General features: G+C 46.4%; 1 protein-coding gene across 5 annotated transcripts; it reads left to right on the top strand.

Moving 5' to 3' along the window:
* The first annotated feature begins 3 nt into the window (after positions 1 to 3).
* STK36 (serine/threonine kinase 36) lies at positions 4 to 27,915 on the top strand. Of its 5 annotated transcripts, XM_082631468.1 has the most exons (27): positions 4 to 45; positions 482 to 656; positions 1,350 to 1,490; positions 1,601 to 1,678; positions 7,607 to 7,737; positions 8,208 to 8,457; positions 9,881 to 9,974; positions 10,266 to 10,435; positions 10,595 to 10,782; positions 11,311 to 11,410; positions 12,796 to 12,942; positions 16,117 to 16,296; positions 17,238 to 17,335; positions 17,778 to 17,883; positions 19,617 to 19,767; positions 19,954 to 20,081; positions 20,612 to 20,716; positions 21,065 to 21,163; positions 21,250 to 21,338; positions 21,597 to 21,660; positions 21,856 to 21,966; positions 23,298 to 23,372; positions 23,798 to 23,972; positions 24,231 to 24,378; positions 24,608 to 24,755; positions 25,330 to 26,076; positions 27,539 to 27,915. In XM_082631468.1, the coding sequence occupies exons 2-27, from the start codon at positions 573 to 575 to the stop codon at positions 27,680 to 27,682; spliced, it is 3,951 nt and encodes a 1,316-aa protein (XP_082487594.1). In that variant the 5' UTR covers positions 4 to 45; positions 482 to 572; the 3' UTR covers positions 27,683 to 27,915. The 5 variants fall into 5 exon arrangements, with proteins under 5 accessions (XP_082487594.1, XP_082487596.1, XP_082487593.1 ...); XM_082631467.1 differs by lacking the exon at positions 4 to 45 and having other exon boundaries at positions 489 to 656; positions 17,241 to 17,335; XM_082631466.1 differs by lacking the exon at positions 4 to 45 and having other exon boundaries at positions 489 to 656; positions 23,801 to 23,972.

Below are 27,915 nucleotides of genomic sequence, written 5' to 3'. Positions count from 1 at the left end.
GCCGGCGTCCCTCGGTCTGAAGAGTTTGAAGCTCCTAGGCTTGGGGTAAGAGAGGCGCTCCTGTCCGCTAAGCCGGCGGGCCGGGGGTGTGGGCGGGGGTGCTGAGGAGGTTGTCAGTGGCAGGAACTTTGGGGTGGCTGTAAGGGGCGGGGTCGGTGGGCGAGGCTGGATGGAGGGGGGTGGGGTTGGGTGGGCGAGGCTGGGTGGAGAGGGTGGGGTGAAGGGGAGAGGCTGGGTGAAGGGGGCAGTGGTCGGGTGGGCAAGGCTGGGTGGAGGGGGAAGGGGGACACGGGGTCAGGTGGGAACAAGGTTGGTTTGGGAGACAGGAAGAGAAAAGGAGGGAGGACTACGGAAGGCACTCTGCTCCAAGATCTCATCTTTCCATTCAATACCCTGCCTTGTTTATGAGGCCTGGATTGTTATGAAAAAAAAGGAAAAGGAAAGGCGGCTAACGTTAACCTTTCTTCCATGCCCGAACCAGGCCTCCCAGATGTGTGGAACTGTCCCTGGAGCTTCAACCCTTCACCACCAACTCTATCTCCTTCCTTCTGAGGGATCCTGAAATCTCTGTCATGGAAAAGTACCACGTGTTGGAGATGATTGGAGAAGGCTGTTTTGGGAGGGTGTACAAGGGTCGAAGAAAATACAGTGCTCAGGTGGTGAACAAAGAGAGATATCTCTTGGGTGGTATTCCACACCCTCAACTCCAGTGGAGAATGGGGCCAGAATACTGACCTGTATTCCTAGGACACTGATTCCTTCATACTTATGGAATATGAGCTCTGAAATTGGATTACTTGGGTTCAAATCGCAGCTCCACCACTTTCTAGCCTTAGAACTATAGACAAGTTACTCAACCTCTCTGTGTCTCAGTTTCCTCATCTATAGAATGAAAATAAGAACAGCGTCTTATTGGGGTATGAGGATTAAGTGTGATGTCACACTGAATCACTTAGAACAGTGCTTGGCACCTAGTAAACAGCAATTATTATTATTATTAATATTATTATCTATCATACCATGAAGGAAGGGATAAACCACCTGAACTCTATTCTTCCCTCTTCATTTTTCCTTCCTTCCCTTTCCCCTAAATCCCTTAAATCTTGAGTCCTTTATCCAGTTCTTTTCCCAGAATCCACCAAAGGGATCTATCTGGCAGAGGCTCTTTCATCCTAGGGTGAGAGCAGGGGAAACCTGGGTAAGGCCAGGGTACCATGGGGAAAGTCGAGTGGGAGACCAGCAAGTATAGTGAGAATTGCTCAAACAATCTGAAGTCTGAGTTCTAGAGCTTTGAGGCTAATGTTTCAATAGTGTGGTTAGGCCTTGACTCTTGACCTTACCACTGACAGGTGGTGGCCCTGAAGTTCATTCCAAAATTGGGACACTCAGAGAAAGAGCTGAGGAATCTGCAACGAGAGATTGAAATCATGCGGGGTCTGCGGCATCCCAATATTGTGCATATGCTTGACAGCTTTGAGACTGACAAAGAGGTGTGCTTTGGTTTTGGGTCACCTCTCGCCAAGAAGAAGGGTCCCAGGAATTTCCCATCCTCAAAATGCATAAATGTGGAGCCATTAGTAGCATTGCCTTCTCCCTGCAGGTGGTGGTGGTGACAGACTATGCTGAGGGAGAGCTTTTTCAGATCCTAGAAGATGACGGAAAACTTCCCGAAGAGCAGGTATTCCTGGCTCAAACTTCTTCCACCCATGACCTCTTCTCAGTTTAAGGACTGGTAGCAAGAGCTAAGGGCACGGAGAGTCTCCAGTTTGAAAACCCCCAAGTAAAATATAAGAGTCTAGGTATATGTAGAGGCAGTGTGGTGTGACAGTAAAGTATGTGAACTCTGGAACCCAAATCTCTGAATACAAAGGTTGGGTCTGCCACTTTCTAGCTGGATCTTCTTGGGCAAGTTACTTTAACTTCTCTATTCGCTTTCCTCATTTTTTTTTTTAATTTCCATTACTCTGGGAGGTGGATCAAAAAAGATCTTGCTGTGATTTATGTCAAAGAGTGTTTTTCCAGGCTTCCCTGGTGGCGCAGTGGTGGAGAGTCTGCCTGCCGATGCAGGGGACGCGGGTTCGTGCCCCAGTCCGGGAAGATCCCACATGCCGCGGAGCAGCTGGGCCCGTGAGCCATGGCCGCTGAGCCTGCACGTCCGGAGCCTGTGCTCCACAGCGGGAGAGGCCACAGCAGTGGGAGGCCCGCTTACTGCAAAAAAAAAAAAAAAAAAAAAAAAAGTGTTCTTCCTATGTTTTTCTCTAAGAGTTTTATAGTGTCCAGTCTTACATTTAGTTCTTTTATTTATTTATTATTATTATTTTTTGCGGTACATGGGCCTCTCACTGTTGTGGCCTCTCACGTTGCGGAGCACAGGCTCCGGACGCGCAGGCTCAGCGGCCATGGCTCACGGGCCCAGCCGCTCCGCGGCATGTGGGATCCTCCCAGACCGGGGCACGAACCCGCGTCCCCTGCATCGGCAGGCAGACTCTCAACCACTGCGCCACCAGGGAAGCTCACGTTTAGTTCTTTAATCCATTTTGAGTTTATTTTTGTGTATGGTGTTAGGGAGTGTTCTAATTTCATTCTTTTACATGTAGCTGTCCAGTTTACCCAGCAACACTTACTAAAGAGACTGTCTTTTCTCCGTTGTATATCCTTGCCTCCTTTGTCATAGATTAGTTGACCATAGGTGCATGGGTTTATCTCTGGGCTTTCTATCCTGTTCCATTGATCTATTTCTATTTTTGTGCCAGTACCATATTGTCTTGATTACTGTAGCTTTGTAGTATAGTCTGAAGTCAGGGAGTCTGATTCCTCCAGCTCCGTTTTTTTCCCTCAAGTCTGCTTTGGCTATTTGGGGTCTTTTGTGTCTCCATACAAATTTTAAGATTTTTTTGTTCTAGTTCTGTAAAAAAAATGCCATTGGTAATTTGATAGGGATTGCATTGAATCTGTAGATTGCTTTGGGTAGTATAGTCATTTTCACAATATTGATTCTTCCAATCCAAGAACATGGTATATCTCTCCATCTGTTGGTATCATCTTTAATTTCTTTCAACAGTGTCTTATAGTTTTCTGCATACAGGTCTTTGGTCTCCCTAGGTAAGTTTATTCCTAGGTATTTTATTCTTCTTGTTACAGTGGTAAATGGGAGTGTTTCCTTAATTTCTCTTTCAGATTTTTCATCATTAGTGTATAGGAATGCAAGAGATTTCTGTGCATTAATTTTGTATCCTGCAACTTTACCAGATTCATTGATTAGGTCTAGTAGTTTTCTGGTGGCATCTTTAGGATTCTCTATGTCTACTATCATGTCATCTGCAGAGAGTGACAGTTTTACTTCTTCTTTTCCAATTTATATTCCTTTTATTTCTTTATCTTCTCTGATTGCTGTGGCTAGGACTTCCAAAACTATGTTGAATAATAGTGGCGAGAGTGCACATCCTTGTCTTGTTCCTGATCTTAGAGGAAATGCTTTCAGTTTTTCACCATTGAGAATGATGTTTGCTGTGGGCTTGTCATATTTGGCCTTTATTATGTTGAGGTAGGTTCCCTCTATGCCCACTTTCTGGAGAGTTTTTATCATAAATGGGTGTCCAGTTTTGTCAAAAGCTTTTCTGCATCTATTGAGATGATCATATGGTTTTTCTTCTTCAGTTTGTTAATATGGTGTATCACATTGGTTGATTTACGTATATTGAAGAATCCTTGCATCCCTGGGATAAATCCCATTTGATCATGGTATATGATCCTTTTAATGTGCTGTTGGATTCTGTTTGCTAGTATTTTGTTGAGGATTTTTGCATCTATATTCATCAGTGATACTGGGCTGCAATTTACTTTTTGTAGTATCTTTGTCTGCTTTTGGTATCAGGGTGATGGTGGCCTCATAGAATGAGTTTGGGAGTGTTCCTTCCTCTGCAGTTTTTTGGAAGAGTTTGAGAAGGATGGGTGTTAGCTCTTCTCTAAATGTTTGATAGGATTCACCTGTGAAGGCATCTGGTCCTGGACTTTCGTTTGTTGGAAGATTTTTAATCACATTTTCAATTTCATTAATTGTGATTGGGCTGTTCATATTTTCTATTTCTTCCTGGTTCAGTCTTGGAAGGTTATACCTTTCTAAGAATTTGTCCATTTCTTCCAGGTTGTCCATTTTATTGGCATAGAGTTACTTGTAGTAGTCTCTTAGGATGCTTTGTATTTCTGCGGTGTCTGCTGTAACTTCTCCTTTTTCATTTCTAATTTTATTGATTTGAGTCCTCTCCCTCTTTTTCTTGATGAGTCTGTTTAATGGTTTATCAATTTTGCTTATCTTATCAAGAACCAGCTTTTAGTTTTATTGATCTGTGCTGTTTTCTTTGTTTCTATTTCTTTTATTTCTGCTCTGATCTTTATGATTTCTTTCCTTCTGCTAACTTTGGGTTTTGTTTGTTCTTCTTTCTCTAGTTCCTTTAGGTGTAAGGTTAGATTGTTTATTTGAGGTTTTTCTTTTTTGTTTTTTTAAATTAATTAATTAATTTATTTATAGCTGTGTTGGGTCTTCGTTTCTGTGTGAGGGCTTTCTCTAGTTGTGGCAAGTGGGGGCCACCCTTCATCGCAGTGTGCAGGGCCTCTCTTGTTGCGGAGCACAGGCTCCAGACACACAGGCTTAGTAATTGTGGCTCACGGGCCCAGTTGCTCCGCGGCATGTGGGATCTTCCCAGACCAGGGCTGGAACCCGTGTCCCCTGCGCTGGCAGGCCGATTCTCAACCACTGCGCCACCAGGGAAGCCCGAGATTTTTCTTTTTTTTGAGGTAGACTTGTATTGCTATAAGCATCCCTCTTAGAACTGCTTTTGCTGCATCCCATAGGTTTTGGATCGTCGTGTTTTCATTATCATTTGTCTCTAGGTATTTTTTGATTTCCTCTGATTTCCTCAGTGATCTCTTGGTTAGTAACGTATTGTTTAGCCTCCATGCATTTGTGTTTTTTACGTTTTTTTCCCTGTAATTGATTTCTAATCTCATAGCTTGTGGTCTTGATATGATTTCAGTTTTCTTAAATTTACTGAGGCTTGATCTGTGACCCAAGGTGTGATTTATCCTGGAGAATGTTCTGTGCACACTTGAGAAGAAAGTGTAATCTGCTGTTTTTGGATGGAATGTCCTATAAATATCAATTAAAGTTATCTGGTCTACTGTGTTATTTAAACCTTGTGTTTCCTTATTAATTTTCTGTTTGGATGATCTGTCCATTGGTGTAAGTGAGGTGTTAAAGTCCCCCACTATTATTGTGTTACTGTCGATTTCCTCTTGTATAGCTGTTAGCAGTTGCCTTATGTATTGAGGTGTTCCTATGTTGGGTGCATACATATTAATAATTGTTATATCTTCTTGGATTGATCCCTTGATCATTATGTAGTGTCCTTCCTTGTCTCTTGTAACATTCTTTATTTTAAAGTCCATTTTATCTGATATGAGTATTGCTAGTCCATCTTTCTTCTGATTTCCATTTGCATAGAATATCTTTTTTCATCCCCTCACTTTCAGTCTGTATGTGTCCCTAGGTCTGAAGTGGGTCTCATGTAGACAGCATATATATGCGTCATGTTTTTGTATCCATTCAGCGAGCCTGTGTCTTTTGCTTGGAGCATTTAATCCATTCACATTTAAAGTAATTATCGATATGTATGTTCCTATGACCATTTTCTTAATTGTTTTGGGTTTGTTTTTGTAGGTCCTTTTCTTCTCTGTGTTTCCCACTTAGAGAAGTTCCTTTAGCATTTGTTGTAGAGCTGGTTTCGTGGTGCTGAATTCTCTTAGCTTTTGCTTGTCTGTAAAGCTTTTGATTTCTCCATCGAATCTGATTATGATCCTTGCCGGGTAGAGTAACCTTGGTTGTAGTTTCTTCCCTTTCGGCACTTTAAGTATATCATGCCACTCCCTTCTGGCTTGTAGAGTTTCTGCTGAGAAATCAACTGTTAACCTTATGGGAGTTCCCTTGTATGTTATTTGTAGTTTTTCCCTTGCTGCTTTCAATAATTTTTCTTTGTCTTTAACATTTGCCTATTTGATTACTATGTGTCTCGGCGTGTTTCTCCTTGGGTTTATCATATATGGGACTCTCTGCACTTCCTGGACTTAGGTGGCTATTTCCTTTCCTTTCCCACATTAGGGAAGTTTTCAACTATAATCTCTTCAAATATTTTCTCGGGTCCTTTCTCTCTCTCTTCTCCTTCTTGGACCCCTATAACGCACATGTTGTTGCATTTAATGTTGCCCTAGAGGTCTCTTAGGCTGTCTTCATTTCTTTTCATTCTTTTTTCTTGATTCTGTTCCGCAGCAGTGAATTCCAGCATTCTGTCTTCCAGGTCACTTATCCATTCTTCTGCTTCAGTTATTCTGCTATTGATTCCTTCTAGTGTATTTTTCATTTAGTTATTGTGTTGTTCATCTCTGTTGGTTTGTTTTTTAATTCTTCTCGATCTTTGTTAAACATTTCTTGTATCTTCTCGATCTTTGCCTCCGTTCCTTTTCCGAGGTCCTGGATCATCTTCACTATCATTATTCTGAGTTCTTTTTCTGAAAGGTTTCCTATCTCCACTTCATTTAGTTGTTTTTCTGGGGTTTTATCTTGTTCCTTCATCTGGTGCATAGCCCTCTGCCTTTTTATCTTGTCTATCTTTCTGTGAATGTGGTTTTTGTTCCACAGGCTGCAGGATTGTAGTTCTTCTTGCTTCTGCTGTCTGCCCTCACTTTCCTCATTTTAAAATGGGAATAATAATAATGTCGACCTCATAAGGCTATTGTGAAGATTAATGAGTTAATTCCTGTAAAGTGTTTGAAAGAGTGCCTGACACAAGTGTTCAATATATCTAGCTATTATTAATGGTGTTGTTATTGTTAGGCACCTCTAGGTAAGAAGGCCCAGTGTGGTGGTACCAGAGAGGCAGGAACGGATAAGCGTTGTGGTTAAGGCAGGATTCACCACCAAGACACAGTGGTTAGCAGTAGGATTTGGTTGAAGACATTCTCCAGCCATATTCATTCTAGGGATTTCTCTGTACTCTAGCAAGTAGGCCCCCTTCAGGACTTCCTGTCACAACATCTGTTTCCTTCCAAGCATTCATCATTATTTATAAGCCATCATCTTATTTGTTTTGTCAGTCTTGTTTGTCTGGCTACTTCTCTTGAGAGAAGGGACTTTGTCTTATTTAATAACAGCTAATATATATTGAATGCTAAGTGCCAGGCACCATTCTGAGCAATACGTTACTTTACATGCTTTAACTCATTTAAATCCTCACAATGATCCTATGAAATAAGTAGTATCATTATTGTCGCCTTATGGATAGATGATGAATCTGAGAGCCATAAGATAATTTGCATGTGGTCATGCAGTCAGTGAGAATAAATTTTCCTTGAACGAATGAATGAACAAATGAAAGAATGAATGAATGAATAGGGGAGCAAGAACTAAGGAAGGTATCTTGTGAAGCTCTGGAAGAAAGGGAAGGAAGAGAAGATCCCATCAGCAGTAGTATTAGGGTGGAGGCTTTGGGCTCATCAGCAGACTCCTTCCGCTGACTTCTCCTTTCTTCCTCTCACCTGACTGTTTGACCCCTAGGTTCAGGCCATTGCTGCCCAGTTGGTGTCAGCCCTGTACTATCTGCATTCCCACCGCATCCTCCACCGAGACATGAAGCCTCAGAACATCCTCCTTGCCAAGGGTGGTGGCATAAAGCTCTGTGACTTTGGGTGAGGTGCCTGACCTTCTGTCTCTTCTTCCAGTTCTGCAAGGAGCCTTAGACCATATGCTTGACTTCCTTGGGCCTCATTTTAGAACCTGAGCTGGAGACTGGGATTTCTGCTGGGTCTTGGAAGATGGTCTCTTTGTTCAGGTTGGGGATATCTCACACAGTGATAGGTAGCAGTGACCAGCTCTAGTGTTTATTATTTTTCTATTTCTCTATCTGTCTATCTGTCTATCTATCTCACACAGTGGTAGGTAGCAGTGACCAGCTCTAGTGTTTATTATTTATTTATTTATCTATCTATTTTTTGGCCCCGCCCCACTGCATGCTGGCTCTGAGTTCCCTGACCAGGGATCGAACCTGCGCCCCCCTGCAGTGTAAGCACAGCATCTTAACCACTGGACTGCCAGGGAAGTCTCTCTTGTTTTTATTGAATATCTTCTTTTTCCATTTTGATTCCATCATCTCCTGCAGATTTGCCCGGGCTATGAGCACCAACACGATGGTGCTGACATCCATTAAAGGCACACCACTCTACATGTCTCCAGAGCTGGTGGAGGAACGACCATATGACCACACCGCGGACCTCTGGTCTGTGGGCTGCATACTGTATGAGCTGGCAGTGGGCACTCCTCCCTTCTATACTACGAGCATCTTTCAGCTGGTCAGCCTCATTCGCAAGGACCCTGTGCGCTGGCCCCCCACCATTAGTCCTTGCTTCAAGGTGATGAATGCTGACAGACTGCTTTTGCATCAGAAACCTGTCTCCCTCTGCCCTGTTCCCTTTTCCACAATTTTTTTCCAGAGCTGGGGCTGCACTTTGCAGTTACTTAATTGATGCAGGAGCTGGGGCAAGCTGCCTTACTTTTGTACTGCAGGGGCTTATTCTGGGAGGGTGATCTGAGGTGTGCCCAGCTTGGGAGTAGCAGCCCCTCCTTGGGTCAGGCTGTCCTTTATCAAAATGGAGAGGTAATTTCAGGACACCAGAAACAGATATTGGTCCCTTTACACACTCTCTATTCTACTAATTTCCTATCAGATGCAATGTCCGAATGATTTCTAGATTTGCCAACACAGCTGTCTTCTTCCTGAAAGAATCTTTAGATATCCAAATGGCCAGAGCTAATGGGGCTAGCTCACTGATTAGGGGCAGAGGATAGAGATGGTGCCTGTTTTTTGCAGTTAAATCTCAGCAGGCCAGAGAGAGGGGAGGAGGGAGGAAAAGGAGTTGACCTTTTTTATTTTTCATCTAGGGCAAGATTTGGGCCTTCAATAAAATTTAAATGCAGCCTTCTCCCAGAGTAAAATCTCATTATAACTTTCCTTTGTTTTATCTAAGATGAAAAGAGACAAGTTTCTCCCCAACCTATTTAGCTGGAGGTGGCCCAAATAATTATCAAAAAGAACCTAAACAAAGGAAACATAAGTGGGTGATATACATAAGATATTTATTCTCCCTTAGGGCAGACATGCAGGTATTTCCAGCAAGAGCCAAGGTGTAATGATCACCTTGTTTTAGAACAGGGGTCGTAATCTACTAGTACCTTCTATTCCTATTTCAAGCCCAATTGAGGATTTCCCCAAGGATACCTTATAACAGATGTACCCTTTTCAGACAGTCTCCCTGCCCCGCCACCATCTGAAGACTTGCTGAAAGATTTGTTTTTGAGTGCTCCCAAACACATCTTTACACAATGACTTATGCCTGTGAGTGTGCTTTTAACTGTAAGTGCATTTGTTCCTACCCAGCACAAACAAAACACAGTCAAAGGGAGGGCAAAATGTAGCAGTTTGGGACCCCCTTGAATGTTTGCTTTCTGAAGATCATTGTGAAGATGACATCCCTCTCTTTCTCTTCTTTTTTTTTCACTTCACAAAGCTGTTGACATTGAGATTTCTAGTTTTACTTCTGGGGTTCCAAAATGTCCATGGACAGGAATTGGGGCTCCCCAGGAGGTGAGGCAGTGAGGTCTGTTCATGATTTCAGCCAAGGAAATTAGGCCTAAGGATAGGATTAGAGAGGGTGTGATCAAGACCAGCTAGTCTGTTGTAAGAATGCACTCAGGAGTCTTGGTTGGCCGATTCTGATGAGTTTGAGAGAGCCTGTGGAGAAGTGAAGGCTGATGGGGTATCCTTTCTCTCCACAGAACTTCCTTCAGGGACTGCTCACCAAGGACCCCCGGCAGCGTCTGTCCTGGCCAGACCTCTTACATCACCCCTTTATTGCTGGTCGTGTCACCAGTGAGTCCAGGGTTCCCAGGGCTCTTGCACTTCCCTAGTACTCTACCCAATGCAACCCCTGACCCCAACGTCTGGATCCAACATATATTCTTTTCCCCACCAGCTTGAATTTTCTCCCTGGCCCTTTGCGTGACCCTTGCCACTTCCCTTGTAACCCCAATCCCTCTTTGTCACTTTGTCAAAAGGGTCTCCTTCCACAGAAGCCTGGAGATGCTGAAGTTGTCTCTGGCCAAATGGAAACAGTGGCGCGGCTCCAGTGTGATCACCTGTCCCCCTCTTCTCTCCTTGCAGTACTAACCGAGTCAGCAGGCCCAGATTTGGGTACCCCATTCACCAGTCGCTTACCCCCAGAACTTCAGGTCCTAAAGGACCAACAGGCGCATCGTCTGGCCCCCAAGGGCAATCGATCTTGCATCTTGTGGCAAGCCTGTAAGCGCATGGCTGAGGAGGCCAAGCAGAAGGTGTGTGGGGCAGAAGGGCAGGTATGACATAGCCAGGCTAGTGACTGGGGGAGTTGGAGAAGGAGGGTGACTTCCTAGGGTTGGGAAAGGGCCACGAATAGGATTCCTAGTGCCTTACGACAACCGAATAGTTCTGACTCAGTGTCTCATTTCCCGCAGAAACACCAGAACACAGGACCTGCCCTCGAGCAAGAGGACAGGACCAGCAAGGTGGCTTCTGGCACAGCCTCTCTGCCCAGACTAAAGGCCACTCCTCAGGAACCAAGCCTCTTGACTGGGGTCTTAGGCTCGGAAATGAAGAGCAGCTGGGCTGAGTGGAGGGCTGGAGAAGCTCCCCCTGCACCTTGGTGAGGAGGGTAGAACCAGGGATTTATAGGATGAGGTCGCTTGCAGATCTTTGGCTCCAGTCAAAGCAAATACAGCATGGTCCCTGTCACTCACTACTGCCTAAATGTAGACAGGGCCCTGGGAGTCTTGAGTCCTGGGTGCCTGAACCCTAATTCCAGGTATTGATACTTTCTTGATTAATCAGGAAACGTGGAAACTTTCCTTTCTCTATATCTCAGTTGTATTGATACATTAACTGAAAAGGAAAGAATCATCTCCACACAAAAGGGAAGATCATTTGAGTTGAGAGCTACGGGTGAAAACCGCCAAGGTAGCTTTGAGAAGAAGATCCAAAGTGGGAGGGCAGTCAAGGATATGCGCGTAGTGGACCTATCCTGTCCTGGCCAGATCCTAGAAGGAGGTCTCCTCTAGCCAATCCTATATGGCTTATATTTCATTCCTATCCTGGACGTAGAGGGAGGGACAAGTTCATGAACTCTAAGCCTCACAGGTCTGGAACTCATCTTACTCCCTGCTTCCTCTGGCAGGGAAAACTGGATCACCCAGGATTGTGAGCAAGCATTCCCAGAGCTGAGGCCAGAGGTGGTGGGCCAGCAGAGCCTTGATGCAGTGGACCTAGAAAATGAGGTGAGACCTAGGGGCTCCTCCTGGCCTTGTCCCTGCCATGGGATGTTGGGTCTTGGTAGATGTTTTCTAGAACAGTGATTCCCAACCCTCCAAGGAATAGCTCCCTTTGTGTTAAAAATTGCTTTCTTATTGTTTATAGATTTTAATTGCATAGTATCTGAACATTTAATTATCAAAAATTGGAGTACATAAGTAAAAAGGAAGGTCCCTCTTGAGTCTTATTTCAGTCCCAGAGGTGTCTGTCTCCTTCCAAACTTTTTGTGCTTTTACATATATTTATATATATGCCCACATAGAATATATAGTTTGGCTGTTTTTACATTACTGAGTTCATACCATATGTATCGTTTTGCCTCGTGCATCTCTTACATGATCTGTTCTAGAGATCTTTCTACATCTACTTCAATCTTTTGTTTTTTTAAGGTTTTAACTTTTTATTTTGAAAACATTTCAAACTTAAAGAATAATTGTGAAAATAGAACCAAGAATTCTTATATACCCTTTCACCCAGATTCACCACTTGTTAAAATTCTGCCACATTTGCTTTATGGTTCTCTTTCTCTATATATGGACACATCCTCTTTCTGAATCATTTTAGGGTCAGTGCAGACATGCCCCTTTCCTGCCAAATATACTTTAGTGCGTATTTGCTAAGATCAAGGTGATGCTCTTGCACCACCTCAGTGCAGTTATAGACGTCACAAATTTGACACTGATGTGATTCTGTTACTTAATCTACAGTCCATATGTAGATTTTGCCCATTGCCCTGGTAATGTTCTTTATAGCAAAAACATGTTGTTCCCCCGGTCCACAATCCAATCCAGTGTTAAGCATTGCATTTAGTTGTTATGCTTCATTAGTCTCCTTTAATCTGAAAGTGTTCCTACTCTTCCTTTGTCTTTCATGCTTGATAGGTTTTAGGTGCACAGGTCAGTTATTTTGTAGAATGTTCCTCAAATTGATACTTCTGCATAATTAGATTCGAGTCATGCATTTTTGGTGGGAACACTACATAAGTGATGCATTGTCAGTACTACAATCTTTTTAACAACTTCTTAGTATGTCCTGATATGTATGTGCCATGGTTGATTATTCCCTTACTGACTGGCTCTATGATGCTTCCAATTTTTTTTATTATAAACCATGCAGTGGGCATCTTTCTAGGTGTCTCTTTATGCACACCTGCCAGTGTTCTCCAAGAGACTTTTCAAGACCCCTCACTTACTGCCAACTCTACCTTTTTAAACGGGTGGCTGAAAAAAATACCTCTGTGCCAAAGGAGTCACTGGCCTTTTGCAGTTACTTCATGATTCCCCAGGTTGGGAGCTACTACCCTTGAACCTGACACACTCCTCCTGACCTCTTTCACTCCCTGATGCCTCAGGAGCCAGACAACGATGGTGCTGAGTGGCGGCACCTGCTAGAGACCACGGAGCCTGTGCCCGTCCAACTGAAGGCCCCTCTCGCCCTGCTGTGCAATCCCGACTTCTGCCAGCGCATCCAGAGTCAGCTGCATGAGGCTGGAGGGCAGGTAACCAGCAGAAGCATACCATGGATGAAATTGGAGACTGTTTTCACAGATGAGGCATTAAAAAACGTTGATTGACATAAGGAGAAAGAAAGTTTGTCCCTTTCCTATTCTCTTTCACTCCGTCTGTTTAATTCAAGGAGATTTGCCAACCTCCTTTAGTAATACAGAAAGAGCAGACCTTGGGTTTTTCTTTCTGAAGGGAAAAGTATTCCTCTAGAGCAGGAATCAGCAAACTTTCTGATGGAACTTTTTTAGGCACTGTTGTCCAAGAGGAAAAAATGGAGGATATCATGTAACTACTTCTATAATGAGAGAAAACACATTTCCACAAAATTTTTGACAAAATTAAAAATATGTAACAATTTAAGTGTGTAATATTTTCTAATGCAGGTATACTAATGAGAAGAATGAGATTCTTTTTTAGGGGATAACATCTTGCTTAATTGGCGTTCCTAATTAGTATTCTCTCCTACAAAGCCTTTCCTTGCATCTCTGAAACAGTGATCTTCTTTCCTGGGAACTCACCAAAGTATGTTGCGTACACCTCTCTCTCTTTTCTTTAAAGTTTTTTTAATTTAATTTAATTTATTTATTTAGGCTGCGTCAGGTCTTAGTTGCGTCATGTGGGGTCTTTCGTTGCGGCAAGCGGGCTTCTCTCTAGTTGTGACGTGTGGGCTCCAGGGCGCTTGAGCTCTGTAGTTTGCAGCACGTGGGCTCCCTCGTTGAGGCGCACGAGCTCAGAAGTTGTGGCGCGTGGGCTTAGTTGCCCCGCGGCATGTGGGATCTTTGTTCCCTGACCAGGGATCGCACCCGCATCCCCTGCATTGGAAGGCAGATTCTTTACCACTGGAAAGAAGTCCCTTTTCTTTAAAGTTTTAAAAAATAATTTTTAGTAAATTTACCAAGTTGTGAAATCGTCACCATAACTCAGTTTTAGAATATTTTCATCACCCCAATAAGATGATTCTTAACTATTTACAGTTAATTATCATTCCCACTCCTAGTAACAGGAGACTACTTTCTGTTTATTATATTTGTGTTTTCTGAACATTTCACATAAATATGATCATACAATGTATAGTCTTTGTGTCTGGCTCCTTTCTCTTAGCACAATGTTTTTGAGGTTCATTCATGTTGTAGCGTGTATCAATACTTAATTCCTTTTCATTGCTGATTAATATTCTGCTGTACAGATATATCACATTTTGTTTATCCATTCCACTAATTGATTGAAATTTGGATTGTTTCCAGTTTTTGGCTTTTATGAATAATGCTGCTTTGAACATCCATGAGGAAGCCTTTGTGTGGACATATGTTTTCATTTCTCTTGGGTGTATACATAGGAGTGGAATTGCTGGGGCATATAGTAAATTTATGTTTAAGATTTTAAGAAACTGCTGAACTATTTATTTTCCAAAGTGGCTGCACCATTTTACGTTCTTACCAGCAATGTATGAGGGTCCTCATTTCTCCACCTCCTTGCCAACATGTATTACTGTCTGTCTGTCTGAGTGTAGTCATTTTAGAGAGTGTGAAATAGTATCTCATTGCCATTTTAATTCACATTTTGCTAATGACTAATGTGAGCATCTTCCCATGTGCTTACCAGACATTTGTATTAATATTTCTTCTTTGGTGAAATATCTAATCATTTCTTTGGCTCATTTTTAAGTTGGGTTGTTTTCTACTTGAGTTGTAAGAGTTCTCTGTATCTTCTGGACACAAGACCTTTATCAGATGTATGATTTGCAAATATTTTCTCCCAGTCTCTAATATGTCTTTTTATTCTCATAAGAATGTCTTTTGAAGCACAAAGGTTTTAAATTTTGAAGTCCAGTTACCATTTTTTTCCTTTGTGGATTATGCTTCTGGTGTTGTATCTGAGAAATCTTTTTTAAACCCAAAGTCTTGAAGATTTTCTCCTATGTTTTTTCTAAAAGCTTTCTAGGGCTTCCCTGGTGGCACAGTGGTTGAGAGTCCGCCTGCCGATGCAGGGGACATGGGTTCGTGCCCCGGTCCGGGAACATCCCACATGCCGCGGAGCGGCTGGGCCCGTGAGCCATGGCCGCTGAGCCTGCGCGTCCGGAGCCCGTGCTCCGCAACGGGAGAGGCCACAACAGTGAGAGGCCCGCGTACTGCAAAAAAAAAAAAAAAAAAAAAAAAGCTTTCTAGAGTTTTAGCTCTAGACATTTAGGTCTCTGACCCATTATGAGTTGATTTTTGTATATATTGTGAGGTAGGGATATAAGTTCATCTTTTCACATGTGGTTATGTAATCATCCCAGCACCATTTGTTGAAAAGACTCTCCTTTCGCTCTTGAATTACCTTGGCACCCTGCTCCTCTCTTTTGGCCCTTATCTGTCCTCCTTGTGTTGGATAATTTTTCAGTGGGGAAAGAGGTTAACAACTCTGCCTCCAAGGTAAGACTTTCTGAATTAGAATTCCAGCCAAACTACTGTGTGTGATTATTGACTACTTACTTAACCTATCTAGAAGCTTCAGTCTCCTCGTCTATAAAATGGGTAATTGTATTTATTTTACAATCACTAGGGTTATTGTAAAGATTAAGTGAGTAAATAAGTGAACAGATTCAGAACAGTGAGTAGCGTATTGTAAAGCACTTGATGTAAACGTTAGTCTTCTTTTGAAGAATAGCCTTTTAAAAACTAACCATTTAAAAATATAATACTGTCCTGTATAAAAATAAGTGGTAGGTAGGATCTGGCCTGCAGGTCATATTTTGTCAACCCCTGATCCAGAGTTGAATACTATTGTTTTGTCTCTCTGGAGCTGAGCAACATTGTTTTGTGCCCATTATTTTTAATTTTCAGAAATGTGTGTGTGTGGTTTCATTTTGTTTTAAGGTGAAGGGCTGGAGAAGGGAGGGAGCAGATAGGAATGTCACTGGGTCTGTCACTGACTGAGGGGAGGTGTTCCCCCCTCCGCCCGGTTTGGTCACCTCTAAGTCAGGTGACCTGGACATCTATATTCCCCTTTCCTGGTACACTTTCCCTGTTTCTCTGTTCTCCTTTTCTGGGTTTTAGATTCCCAAAGAAAGGAATGAGAACATTTGGTCTGCTTTGTCAACATCCTGGGGACACTTGGTATCTGTGACTCTCCTTCCTTTACCTTTCATAATACCGATTACTGTCTTTTTCCCTTGTGTCACCCAGATCCTGAAAGGCATGCTGGAGGGTGCTTCCCATATCCTTCCTGTGCTCCGGGTCCTGAGCAGTCTTCTGTCCAGCTGCAGTGACTCTGTTCGCTTGTACTCCTTCTGCCGTGACGCAGGGCTCCCCCGGCTGCTGCTCAGCCTCCTCCGACACAGCCAGGAGAGCAGCCGTATCCAGCAGGTAAGCGCTGCGCCAGGAGCTTCTCAAGACTTACCAGAATTTCTGCTCTTTGGATTTCTTTTCTTTGAATTGCCATCTCTATTTGGCCCAACTGCCTTTTCTTTTCTTCTCCTCCTCTCTAGTTAGTAGATCATGAATTGCAAATTCTCATGCCTTCCGAAGCCAGGCAGATAATGTCATCAGTGAAGTAGACTGTGTGTGACTATATGAATCAGTGGGACTGTGAGAAACTGAGATCTCGTACTCAGTCAGAATGGGACATCCTCTCCTCAGCGCCAGCTCACTGTTGCTAGGTGGGAATATGGGCTCAGTGGTGCCAGATCCTGCAATTTTCCAAGAAAAGCTAGAAATACAGATTTTTATGTGCAATTTCCCAATATTTAGAGCACTGTGTTTTGAAAGGTAAAATCCTAGGCTTTACCGGCCTGATTTTATAGAGCAGGGTACTGAAATTCAGAGATTAACTAACTCACACATGGGCACTGCCTTGTCAGTGGACATGGAGATGATAAGCGGGAGAGCTAGGAGTGAGTCTCAGTGTCCACATCCCTGTGCTGTGTCCCGACGCAGCTGAGCTGAGAGGCCAGAATGCAGAAATGTTTAACGTGGCCAAGGCTTGGCAGCTGGAAGCTGCACTCTGCTGATGAGTGTCAGTCTTGAGAGTTTTTAAGGAATTTAGGAAAGAATTTGAGCTATTTTGAAAAACAGAACCTCCTAAACTTCAAACTGCTGTTCAGGCCCAAACAAGACACATTTTCTAGCTGTTTACAGCCCGTCGGCCACCACTTTGTTACCTCTGGATCTCCTCTCTCTGTCCAAACGCTCTCTTCCGTCTGTCCCTTTTTGTTTGCTCAGCCTGACTGGATATCTGACACCCTTTTCCCTTAGTCTTTGTTTCCACCCCCTACATTGCCCTAACTCTCTGTCCTCTTCCCTGGCAGCAGTGTTGGTATGGGACCTTCTCACGGGACCTGACAGCCGTGATTCAGGCCTATTTTGCCTGCACCTTCAATCTGGAGAGGAGCCAGACAGGTGACAGGTGGGATGAGGGGCAGTTTTGCTCTGTTGGCCAGTTTGGCTTCAGTTTCTACCCGCATTTCTTCCCATCCCCATTAGGAAGAGGCTAAGTAAGGAGAAGCCATGATTTGTGCCAGGTTTAGGGGTCAGCTGAGTGACCTCTTAGAGTCCACCGCGTCCTCTTAAGGACCCCGAGACATCTCCAAGTTTGCCCATGGAATTTCAGGTTCTAAGGGTTAGCAGTCATGCTAAATGGAAGGCGCAGGGTGTGAATAAGCTAGAGAAAATGACAAAGAGGCCTGGAGGTATGTATGTGCGGCTGTGTGTGTGGGAGAGGGGAGAGAGAGAGCACTCTGATGTGTTCCTTTGCAGAGAGTCTCCCACCTGCCCTGAACTGACCCATTCACAACACGTGGGCTTTTAGTAGAGAGATGAGAAGAAACCACGGACTCATTGTTTCCTAGCCTACAGGTATTTCAGGAGGCTGCCAACCTCTTTCTGGAGCTCTTGGGGAAACTACTGGCCCAACCAGATGACTCCAAGCAGACTTTGCGGAGGGACAGCCTTATGGTAATCTGCTCCGCCTTCCAGATTTCTGTCTGTGGTTTTCCCTGTGTTTCTCCCATCCTCTTTCTTATGGCTCTGTAGGGTTAGATCGAGGTAATACAACAAATGTTTGTTGAATGCGAGCTATGTGCCATATGCCATCTGAGTAAGAGAAAGTCCCCATCTTCAAGGGATCAGGGCTAGTCTAATAGGAGAGATGTGATCCAGGACAACAGTGTGAAAAGTACATTAGAACTTCCTGTAAAATGTAGAAGCACCACTGAAGAAGACTAACGCTACTTGGAGGGTCATAGAAGAAATCTTTTTTTTTTTTTTGGACCCGCCACACAGCATGTGGGATCTTAGTTCTCTGACCAGGGATTGAACCCACGCCCCCTGCAGTGGAAGCACGGAGTCTTAACCACTGGACTGCCAGGGAAGTCCCTAAGGGTCATAGAAGAAATCTTGAAGAAGGAAGTCATCTCTGCTAGGATTTGAAGAATGCACAGAAGTTTGCCAGGTGGATGAGGCAGAAAAGTAGGGAGGACATTCCGGGTAGAAAGAGCAACCTATATTAAAGCCCAGAGGCATTAAGCAGTGTGGCCTATTTTAGGGAACCACAAATAGAAGTATTTCTTCTTGAATAGACTTACAGATCAGCTAGTATTCCCAACCTTATTTGTCCTACAGACTAGTAACCTATGTGGGTTCTCTCTCCTGGACTCTGGAGGTGAGAGATGGGAAGGGAGGCTTGAAAGAGAAAATAGTTGAGTTCTGACTGATCTCAGAGGAGACAGAGAGGAACATGTTCAAGGAAGGAAACAGATGCCTGGTCGTTGTTCAGACTGGAAACTGGGAGCACAGATTTGGGCTATATTCCTACTTCCAGCTAGCAGCTAACAATCCATTCAGTCTCTCTCTCTTTTGTTTTTTTTAAATTATTTATTTATTTATTTTTGGCTGCATTGGGTCTTCATTGCTGTGCACAGGCTTTCTCTAGTTGCGGCGAGCGGGGGCTACTCTTCGTTGCGGTACGCGGGCTTCTCATTGCAGTGGCTTCTCTTGTTGCGGAGCATGGGCTCTAGGTGCGCGGGCCTCAGTAGTTGTGGCTCACGGGCTCTAGAGCGCAGACTCAGTAGTTGTGGCGCTTGGGCTTAGTTGCTCCCCAGCATGTGGGATCTTCCCGGGCCAGGGCTCGAACCCGTGTCCCCTGCATTGGCAGGCAGATTCTTAACCACTGCGCCACCAGGGAAGCCCAGTCTCTTCTCTTCTGAGAGCCCATTTTAACATCCCTCACCCTTTGCGGTCAGGAAGCTTTTAACATCTAGCGTAAATTTTGGCCAGTAGTGACTCACATTATTGGTCAGCACTTCTCATGTGTCATTGTGCACTGAGTAGCATGGGGAGTTTGGAATAAACTCCCCACCTCTCGAAATTCTGAATCAGTAAGACTGGGTTGGGAAGGACCCGTGAATCCCCAGGAATTCTTATACTCAGGGTCTACAGATAATACCTTGAGAAACAACATCTAGGGAGCAGCTGATCAGAATAAAAGGATCAACACCTAAAATTCCTGTCCTTGAAATGTGAAGGCAGTTATATTGCACTTTCTGTGTGAGGAATCCTTAGAGTCCATCAGCTGGTCCCCCTGGGTTTCTCTCCTCCTTTCTCAGGTTCTCCGGGCACTCCTGCTCCTTACCCTAAGTCCAGTCAGTTTTTTGATGTGCCTGCTGTTAACCCTGCCTTGTCTCCCTTAGTGCTTTACTGTTCTGTGTGAAGCCATGGATGGGAACAGCTGGACCATCTCCAGAGCTTTCTACTCCAGCCTGATGACCACACAGCGGGCTGTGTTGGACGGGCTCCTTCATGGCTTGACAGTTCCACAGCTCCCTTTCCACAGCCCCCCAGGTAACTGGAATGGGAAGGTAAGGTTCTCTCGACCTACTTGTCGAGTAGGTCCAGCTCTGTTCTTTCTCCTGCCATTACCTAGAATAGGCCTGGCATTTAGTGAGTGTTAAGTAACTATGAACTGAGGGAAAGAATGGGGAATCTGAAACAACCAACGCCTTGCTGCATTCTTTGCCTTTCTCGCAGGAGCCCCCGAGGTGAGCCAGCCGCTTCAGGAGCAGAGTGGGGATCTGCCTGGAGCCATCTCCTCGGCACTGGCAGCCTTATGCACTGCTCCTGTGGGGCTGCCTGGCTGCTGGGAAGCCAAGGAGCAGGTCTGAGCTACAATTTTTTTGTTCCTGTCCTCCCTGTTGCCAGAGTAGGGGAGGCTGGCCCAGCTTTTCAGAAAGGCAGAAAAACAAGCTTTTATGCCTCCCTTTACTCAGTACTTCCAGAAACAGATGCTCCCACTAGGTTTGGGCCACTTGTAGAACATGATGTAGCCAAAATCCCAGAGCCCTTGGCCAGCTGATTAGAGAGCTCAGTGACAAACTGCCCATGTGGTGGGGTAGCTGATCTGAAGCCACCAGTGATGCTTCCTCAAGGGTTCAAGATTCAGATTTCCTGCTCCCTTTTGGCCAGCAACACTTTCCTCTGTACCTGCCTGCAGTGGGACTTAACTAGGTCTTGCCTTTTGGTTCTCCACTGGCCGTGAAGACTGGGAATGGAATGGGGGCTGAGGTTCCTGGTGAATCTGGGGAAGAGTGGCTAGCAAGGGGTTGAGAGTCCTGATTAGTTGGAGATATGAGAGGAATGGGATTGGAATAATGGGAATGGGATTGAGTCTTCAGGTATGTCTCTACAGATCTCTCGGCATTTGGCAAACCAGCTCACTGAAGACAGCAACCAACTGAGGTCATCCCTCATCTCTGGCCTGCAGCATCCCATCCTGTGCCTACACCTTCTCAAGGTACTGCCTGCCCATTAACTCTTGGCTTTCAGACTTCTTTTTCACCCCAAGGACTAAGAGAGAGAGAAAGAGACACTGAGAGAAATGAGAGACACCCCCCCTTGGAGGACCCCTTTCTGCTTTCAAAATTGTTCAGCTGAGATGGCCCTAGTGTCAGCCAGTCCTCAGCAGAACTGAGAAGTGTCCGCATCTCACAGTCTTTCAGCAAGAGGCAGAAGTGGCCTGAATTTCTCTGATATCCCTAATTGTGGATACTAGATCTGTCGAGAGGCTAGCCTGCTTTCAGCTGAGCCTTTCAATCTAGGAGCCCAGGGGCTGCTCTGACAGACTCCTTCCCACTCCCTTTAGGTTCTCTACTCCTGCTGCCGCGTAAGTGAGCCCCTGTGCCGTCTTCTAGGGCAAGAGCCCCTGGCCTTGGAGTCACTGTGGAAGTTGGTCCAGGGCAAGGTAGGCCAGCAGCACGAGTGGGCATCTCTTGGGGGCCCCACCATCTCAATCAGAGGAGCCTCTGGTATCTCGGGTTTCCTTTGTAGGTAAAGGTAGTGGATTGGGAAGAGTCTGCTGAAGTGACACTGTACCTCCTCTCCCTTCTTGTCCTTCACCTCCAAGATCTGCCTTCTGGGTGAGTCATAAAGCAGGGTCTCTCCACTGAAACCTTCCACCCACGTAGCTCACCCAGACATGGATTGTGGGGAGTGACACCCTACAGCCTATCCTTAGGAGGGATTGGGACAGAGAGTGTGAGGGTTTCTGTACAAAGAAGAGACCTAGATTCCCACCAACTTTGTGCCTTGGAGGTGGACATGCAGCCTAGGTGGAGAGTGCCATCCAAGGGACAGGGCAGGCCACGCAGCAGCCTTGGTGTATCTCTTTATTCCAGAATGGAGAAGCTAGGCAGTGAGGTTGCTACTGTCTTTACCCATTCACACGTCGTCTCTCTGGTGGTGAGTTTTCAACCTTCATCTTCCTCCACTTTTCACCCTATCATCCCACCCTTCTGCAAGCAGGAGAGTCATTTCCTAATTTGCAGCTGTTTGTGAGGCATTCTTCTGGACCAGGACAGAGAAATAAATCCTCTCTGCCTGTCCCGAGCACCATTCAGATGCGGACATTCCTCTGCCTTGTCTAACTCTCCACAGAGCGCGGCCGCCTGTCTGTTGGGACAGCTTGGTCAGCAAGGGGTGATTTTTGACCTCCAGCCTGTGGAGTGGATTGCAGCTGCCACACACGCCCTGTCCGCCCCTGCTGAGGTGAGCTCTACCAGGGAATGCAGACACGCATTTTCTCTGAGTCAACTAAGGTCTGCGTTCAGGGAGAAAGACAAATGCCAGCAAGCCTAGAGTAAACTAAGGAGTGTGAGAGAATCAAGGCGTCTTTCCTGTCCTATCCTTCTGCCCTCGGATAATAGATCCCTCTGAGCCCAGACTGTCAGGGCTTTCAGTTTGTTGTTAACTTGCACGACCTCTGATGGCGGAGGGGGAGGCTTCGTGTGTGTGTGTGTGTGTGTGTGTCTGTGTGTCTGTGTGTCTGTGTGTGTCTGTGTGTGTGTGTGTCTCTCTCTCTCTCTCTCTCACTCTGGCACTTGCCTCCTGAAGGATCTCCAGCCTCTCTCCTCTCCAGTCCATTTTCTTCACTGTCACCAAAGTGAGCTTTCTTAAAGGAAAACCTGCCCATTTGTTCAACCAGTAATTATTTCACACATAAATATAGTAGTGAGTACCAGGCACTAGTCTCGGCTCTGAGAATACAGTAGTGAAGGGAGAGACACAAAACTCTCACCCATGTGGAGCTTGTGTAAGTCCTCAGTGGCTTCGCACGGTTTCTGGGTTAATGTCTAAATTGGCTAAATTGGTCAGCAGGCTACTCAAAGCTCACCTGTTCCCTCTGGGCTCTCTAATCCTGCTCCACCAAAGAGTTAACATTTCCAGAGTTCACTGTGGTCTCTCACGACCTGCCTTTATGGAAGCTATGACCTCTCCCTTCCTCGTCTGCCTTTATGGAAGCTATGACCTCTCCCTTCCTCGTCTGCCTTTATGGAAGCTATGACCTCTCCCTTCCTCATCTCCCTTTTATTTTATTTTTTTTTTATTTTTATTTATTTATTTATTTTTTAACATCTTTACTGGAGTATAATTTCTTTACAATGGCGTGTTAGTTTCTGCTTTATAACAAAGTGAATCAGTTATACATATACATATGTCCCCATATCTCTTCCCTCTTGCATCTGCCTCCCTCCCCCTCATCTCCCTTTTAAACTTTTAATCCCATCAGTTTCCTACCTCCAGGAGGCAGAGTTAGCACTGTCAACTGTGTCCCCTTCCCTCTCCACAGCCTCTCTTGTAGCAAGCATCTTCCTAAACTGTAATGGTTTGTCTGGCTGCTTGCTCTACTGTGTGTCTTTAGGACAGAGTTAGTCATTGAACGAATAGGCAGGAGCCAAGACTCCTAAGTCCAAAAGAACTCTCCCCACTCCACCAGGCTGAAGAAGAACTCCTTCTGCCTGACTTGGAGTTGGGAGCACAGGCCTGTGTGGTCACCTCACCCCTCTCAGATCTGCTCTCTTCCCACCTCTCTCCGACAGGTCCGGCTGACTCCACCGGGTGGCTGTGGATTCTATGATGGCCTCCTCATCCTTCTGCTGCAGCTGCTCACCCAGGTACAGCTGCATCCTAGGACAGATGGGAAGTAAGGAGAGCTGCTTTGGGGAGCCGCTGGCCAATAGGAAGGAAGAAGCAACACAGTCACCTCTCCTCTCAAACCGCCTGTGATGGCCTTAAATTGGGCCCATCTGCCGTCAGTACGGACCCTTTAAGGGGAACCAGTCAGCTACATCCCTTGGGATTCAGTGGGAAGAAAACTGTAATTCCCTGGTTTCCGGTAGACATACACATGGGTTGAGAGGTCAGGGGTTAAGATGTGATAAGCGAGGGAACTGGGACAACAGGGAAATCCTAGGTGGGAAAACAGAAGGAATTATTTCTGGGACTCCTCTTCCTCGTAGGTCAGGGACAAGAGTGAAAAAACGCATTTTGACTCCTGTCTTGGACCTCCTCGTTTACCCTCATTCAATTTTGTCTCTAGCAGGGGAAGGGTAATCCAGTAAGTGTCGTGGCTAGCTCAGAAATGTGGACCGTTCTGTGGCACCGCTTCTCCATGGTGCTGAGGCTCCCTGAGGAGGCATCTGTACAGGAAGAGGAGCTGTCACTGTCCAGTCCACAAAGCCCAGAGCCAGACTGGATGCTGATCTCACCCCAAGGTATCTTTCCAACAGCACGGCCCCTTTTGTCGGGCCAGTGTGTTGATTCCTCTTCAAGAGGAAACAGCCTAGAACTGGGTTAGCCCATGGAGGTGGCTACTGCTGCTGCTGCCTGTGGAGAGGGTGGCAGAGTCTCTGCTGGAGCTGCTCAAGGACGGGGAAGGGACTGAACAGGTGTTAGCCCTGAGAGCCTGGGGGACGCAGGGGCATCCTGACCTCTTGCCTGCTCCACTGGATCTCCGTTCTTGGTGTTTCCAGGCATGGCAGCCCTGCTGAGCCTGGCCATGGCCACCTTTACCCAGGAACCCCAGTTATGCCTGAGCCACCTGTCTCAGCATGGAAGTATCCTCATGTCCACCCTGAAGCATCTGCTTTCACCCAGCTTCCTGCATCAACTGACCGAGGCGTGAGTTGGAGCTAGAGGAGGGAGACTAGAAAATTCAGTGTTGGCTGTTGGGGGTAGGAGGAGGGGAAGGCAGGAGAGAAAGAGCTGACAGCTTGAGCTATGAGGCAAGAAAGGGGATTACTGAGGTTGGGGAAGGAGAGCTGGACTAGGGAATTTGAGAAGAGTCGGGGGAAGAAGCTAAAGGGTGGGTGCACCAGACTGAGTATATCCTTCCCCTCTCCCCCCTTAGGCCTCAAGGGCCCGAGTTTCTCCCCGTGGTGGTGCTCTCTGTGTGCCAGCTCCTGTGCTTCCCCTTCGCCCTGGATGTGGACGCTGACCTCCTTGAAGGTGTCTTGGCTGACCTCACAGACTCAGAAGTCACAGCCCACCTGCTGCAGGTACTGGGGAAGCTATCCAGGCAGGAAGGTGGGAGAGGAAGGTGGCCCAACCTTGTGTACTCAAATTCACTTCCCGACAGCTCCAGGGCTTTCCCAGGCCCCTGTAGGAGTGCAGCACCTGGCTTGGTCTAAGAGTTGAGTGGAGAAAGCATTCGGGCCTGAACAGAGGCATGTGGTTGGAGCTGGGCTGGTGCCTCTTCTCTCCATCCGTCCAATATCTGGATTCACCTGGAGCCCAGGGGGGCGGATGTCTGAGTCTAGGCCCTGGAGACTCAGCTCCTCAGCTGGGACTCACTTCCTTGGAAATTGTTGGCATTAAGCCGTGAGCGGGTCTCTGAAGCAGAGACACTAAGTCCTTGCAGAGCAAGGCATGGACTTGGGAAGCACCTGTCCTCCGGGGCTCCACGTTGTGTCTCACGTGCGGTGACGTGGCTCAGGGGTTCCGGCTCTCTGTGGTCTTCTCCCCAGAGTTTGGCTTCTCTCCCCCAGACTGTGGGCTCTGTCTCGTTACCTAGCTGCAGCGTATTCTCCCTCTCCCTGAGCTCGTTTGCCTGCACCCCTCCCCCGTCTCCAGGTCTGCTGCTACCATCTTCCACTGACACAAGCCGAGCTGCCCATCAGTCTGCTCACACGCCTGGCCCTCTCGGAGCCCCTCTCTCTCTACCCGTTTGTGAGCACAGTAGCCGCCTGCCCTACAACCACCATCTCATTCCTCTCAGCTGCCCTCCTGGGTGACCAGCCGCTGCTGACCTCTGACCTTCTCTCCCTCCTGGCCCACACCGCCCGGGTACTGTCTCCCAGCCATTTGTCCTTTATCCAAGAACTCCTGGCTGGCCCCGATGAATCCTGTCGGCCCCTGCGCAGCCTCCTGGGCCACCCAGAGAATTCTGTGCGGGCCCGTACTTACGGGCTCCTGGGACACTTGCTCCAGCACAGCGGAGCCCTGCGTGGGGCCCTGCAGAGCCAGCTGGGACTGCTCAACCTTTTGCTGCTGGGGCTTGGAGACAAGGACCCTGCTGTGCGGCGTGGTGCCAGCTTTGCTGTGGGCAATGCAGCCTACCAAGCTGGTCCCCTGGGGCCTGCCCTGGCAGCTGCAGTGCCCGGTATGACCCAGCTGCTTGGAGACCCTCAGGCTGGTATCCGGCGCAATGCCGCATCAGCTCTGGGCAACTTGGGGCCTGAGGGTTTGGGGGACGAGCTGTTACGGTGCCACGTGCCCCAGCGGCTCCTAGAGGTGGCATGTGGAGACCCCCAGCCAAATGTGAAGGAGGCCGCCCTCGTTGCCCTCCGGAGCCTCCGACAGGAGCCCTGCATCCATCAGGTACACCTGAGGGGACTTAGGAATCACCACGATGGGGCTGGTTTTCACAACATTTTTCTGAGATAGTCTTTAAGGAATTGGGACATCTAGAAACCCAAGCTGTATCCTTCTCTGGGAGCAGGAAACCCAGGGGCCGTGACTTGGTCATGAGTTTTTCATCTAGCATTTCACACCTGGAGAAGGAAGGGGACCTGGAAGAGGGCTCCATTGGGCTAGGAGATGCCTGGGGTCTCAAGTACCAGTGTTTCTGTCTTCTGGAGGCTGTGCAGGAGGGAGGTGAGGGAAGACTAGACGTTGAGGTATAGAGTGGTTTCATTCTGAGGGCCACGAAGGTGCTAACTATCTTTTTTAGCACTTACCATGTGAAAAGTACCATTCTAAGCATTTTACCTTTATTATCTGGTTTAAGCTTTGCTTCTCATTTTGCAGGCAATGAAACTGAGGCACAAAGAATTTAATAACTTGTCCAAGTTACAAAGCTGATATGTAGGACTGGACTTTTGAACTCAAGAGTCTAAGTCCAGAGCCCGTGCTCTTTTTTTTTTTTCCTTTGGCTGCCACACGGCATGCGGGATCTTAGTTTCCTGACCAGGGATTGAACCTTTGGCCCCTGCAGTGAAAGCATGGAGTCTTAACCATTGGACCACCAGGGAAGTTCCTAGAGCCCATGTTCTTAACCACTGCTTTACTCTGTTTTTTCTTTTTTTTTTTTTTTTTTTTTTTTTTTTGTGGTACGTGGGCCTGTCACTGTTGTGGCCTCTCCTGTTGCGGAGCACAGGCTCCGGACGCACAGGCTCAGCGGCCATGGCTCACGGGCCTAGCCACTCCGCGGCATGTGGGATCTTCCCGGACCGGGGCACGAACCCGTGTCCCCTGCATCGGCAGGCGGACTCTCAACCACTGCGCCACCAGGGAAGCCCTGTTTTTTCTTTTTTCTGCTCAATTTTCAGTATATAAACAGCCCAATGGAAAAATCATACATCTACCTATGATAAAGCTAAACCTCCAAATTATAATAGTTCAATGTGGTAGCATTGGGTGGTTCATGCAGAAGAGAAGTTTTGACAGGATGGTTATGATATATATTAGAGTTTTTTGGCAATCTGTGTGGGGAAATAATAAAAGGGAGTCTTGGTGGTAAGGAGGTCCAGACCCACTGGTCTAGATCCACAGCTGGGAGTCTCACCTTTTGGCTTACTTTTACTGCTGCATTTGTTACCTCTTCCTGGGGACAAGTGCATAGGTCCTTTGGTGCCTTGGTTTCATGGTCTGTAACCAAAGAGATTGTAAATAGACCTCTGGTCCTGGTGATTCCTGTCCCCAAGGTCTGTCTTCTCCCATACAACCTATTTTGAGTCCCCAAGAGCTCATTTTCTTTTTCTTCCTTTTCTAGAGTGGGAATTGCTGGGCCCAATCACAGTCCTCTGCATGTCAAGTTCTATCATCTCTCTCTATCCCACAGGTGCTGGTGTCCCTGGGTGCCAGTGAGAAATTAGCCTTGCTCTCTCTGGGGAATCAGTTACTGCCACATAGCAGTCCCAGGCCGGCCTCTGCCAAACACTGCAGGAAACTCATTCACCTCTTGAGGCCAACCCACAATACATGACCCCAGATTCCTGGGGTCCAGCCTCCAACCTTCATTGCCCTACTGTTGCCAACCCTTCCTTTTTCTGCTCTACAAGCCACCAACTCAACCAAGAGCTAAAGAGACTGAAAGAGGTAAGCTGCCAATCAACTGACTTGAGAATGAGAACCTAGAAGAGATTTATGTATAAAGCTCCTTCTTTCCCCCCGATTCAGGATGATTTCATCCAGTAAACTTCATTGTTGTTGGTGCCA

The sequence above is a fragment of the Mesoplodon mirus genome, assembly GCF_964341445.2.
Source record: "Mesoplodon mirus genome assembly, chromosome: 8".
Classification (NCBI taxonomy): domain Eukaryota; kingdom Metazoa; phylum Chordata; class Mammalia; order Artiodactyla; family Ziphiidae; genus Mesoplodon; species Mesoplodon mirus.
The sequence above is the reverse complement of the archived record's forward strand: the minus strand, read 5'-3'. Positions and strand labels throughout refer to the sequence as shown.

What these genes read in the sequence shown, in the direction of transcription:
- STK36 (XM_082631468.1), top strand. Translation starts at nt 573, where the DNA reads ATGGAAAAGTACCACGTGTTGGAGATGATTGGAGAAGGCTGTTTTGGG. An exon ending in CTGAGGAGGCCAAGCAGAAG is followed by an intron (nt 10,436 to 10,594) that starts GTGTGTGGGGCA and finishes CATTTCCCGCAG; the next exon opens with AAACACCAGAACACAGGACC. An exon ending in AGGAGCCCTGCATCCATCAG is followed by an intron (nt 26,077 to 27,538) that starts GTACACCTGAGG and finishes TCTATCCCACAG; the next exon opens with GTGCTGGTGTCCCTGGGTGC.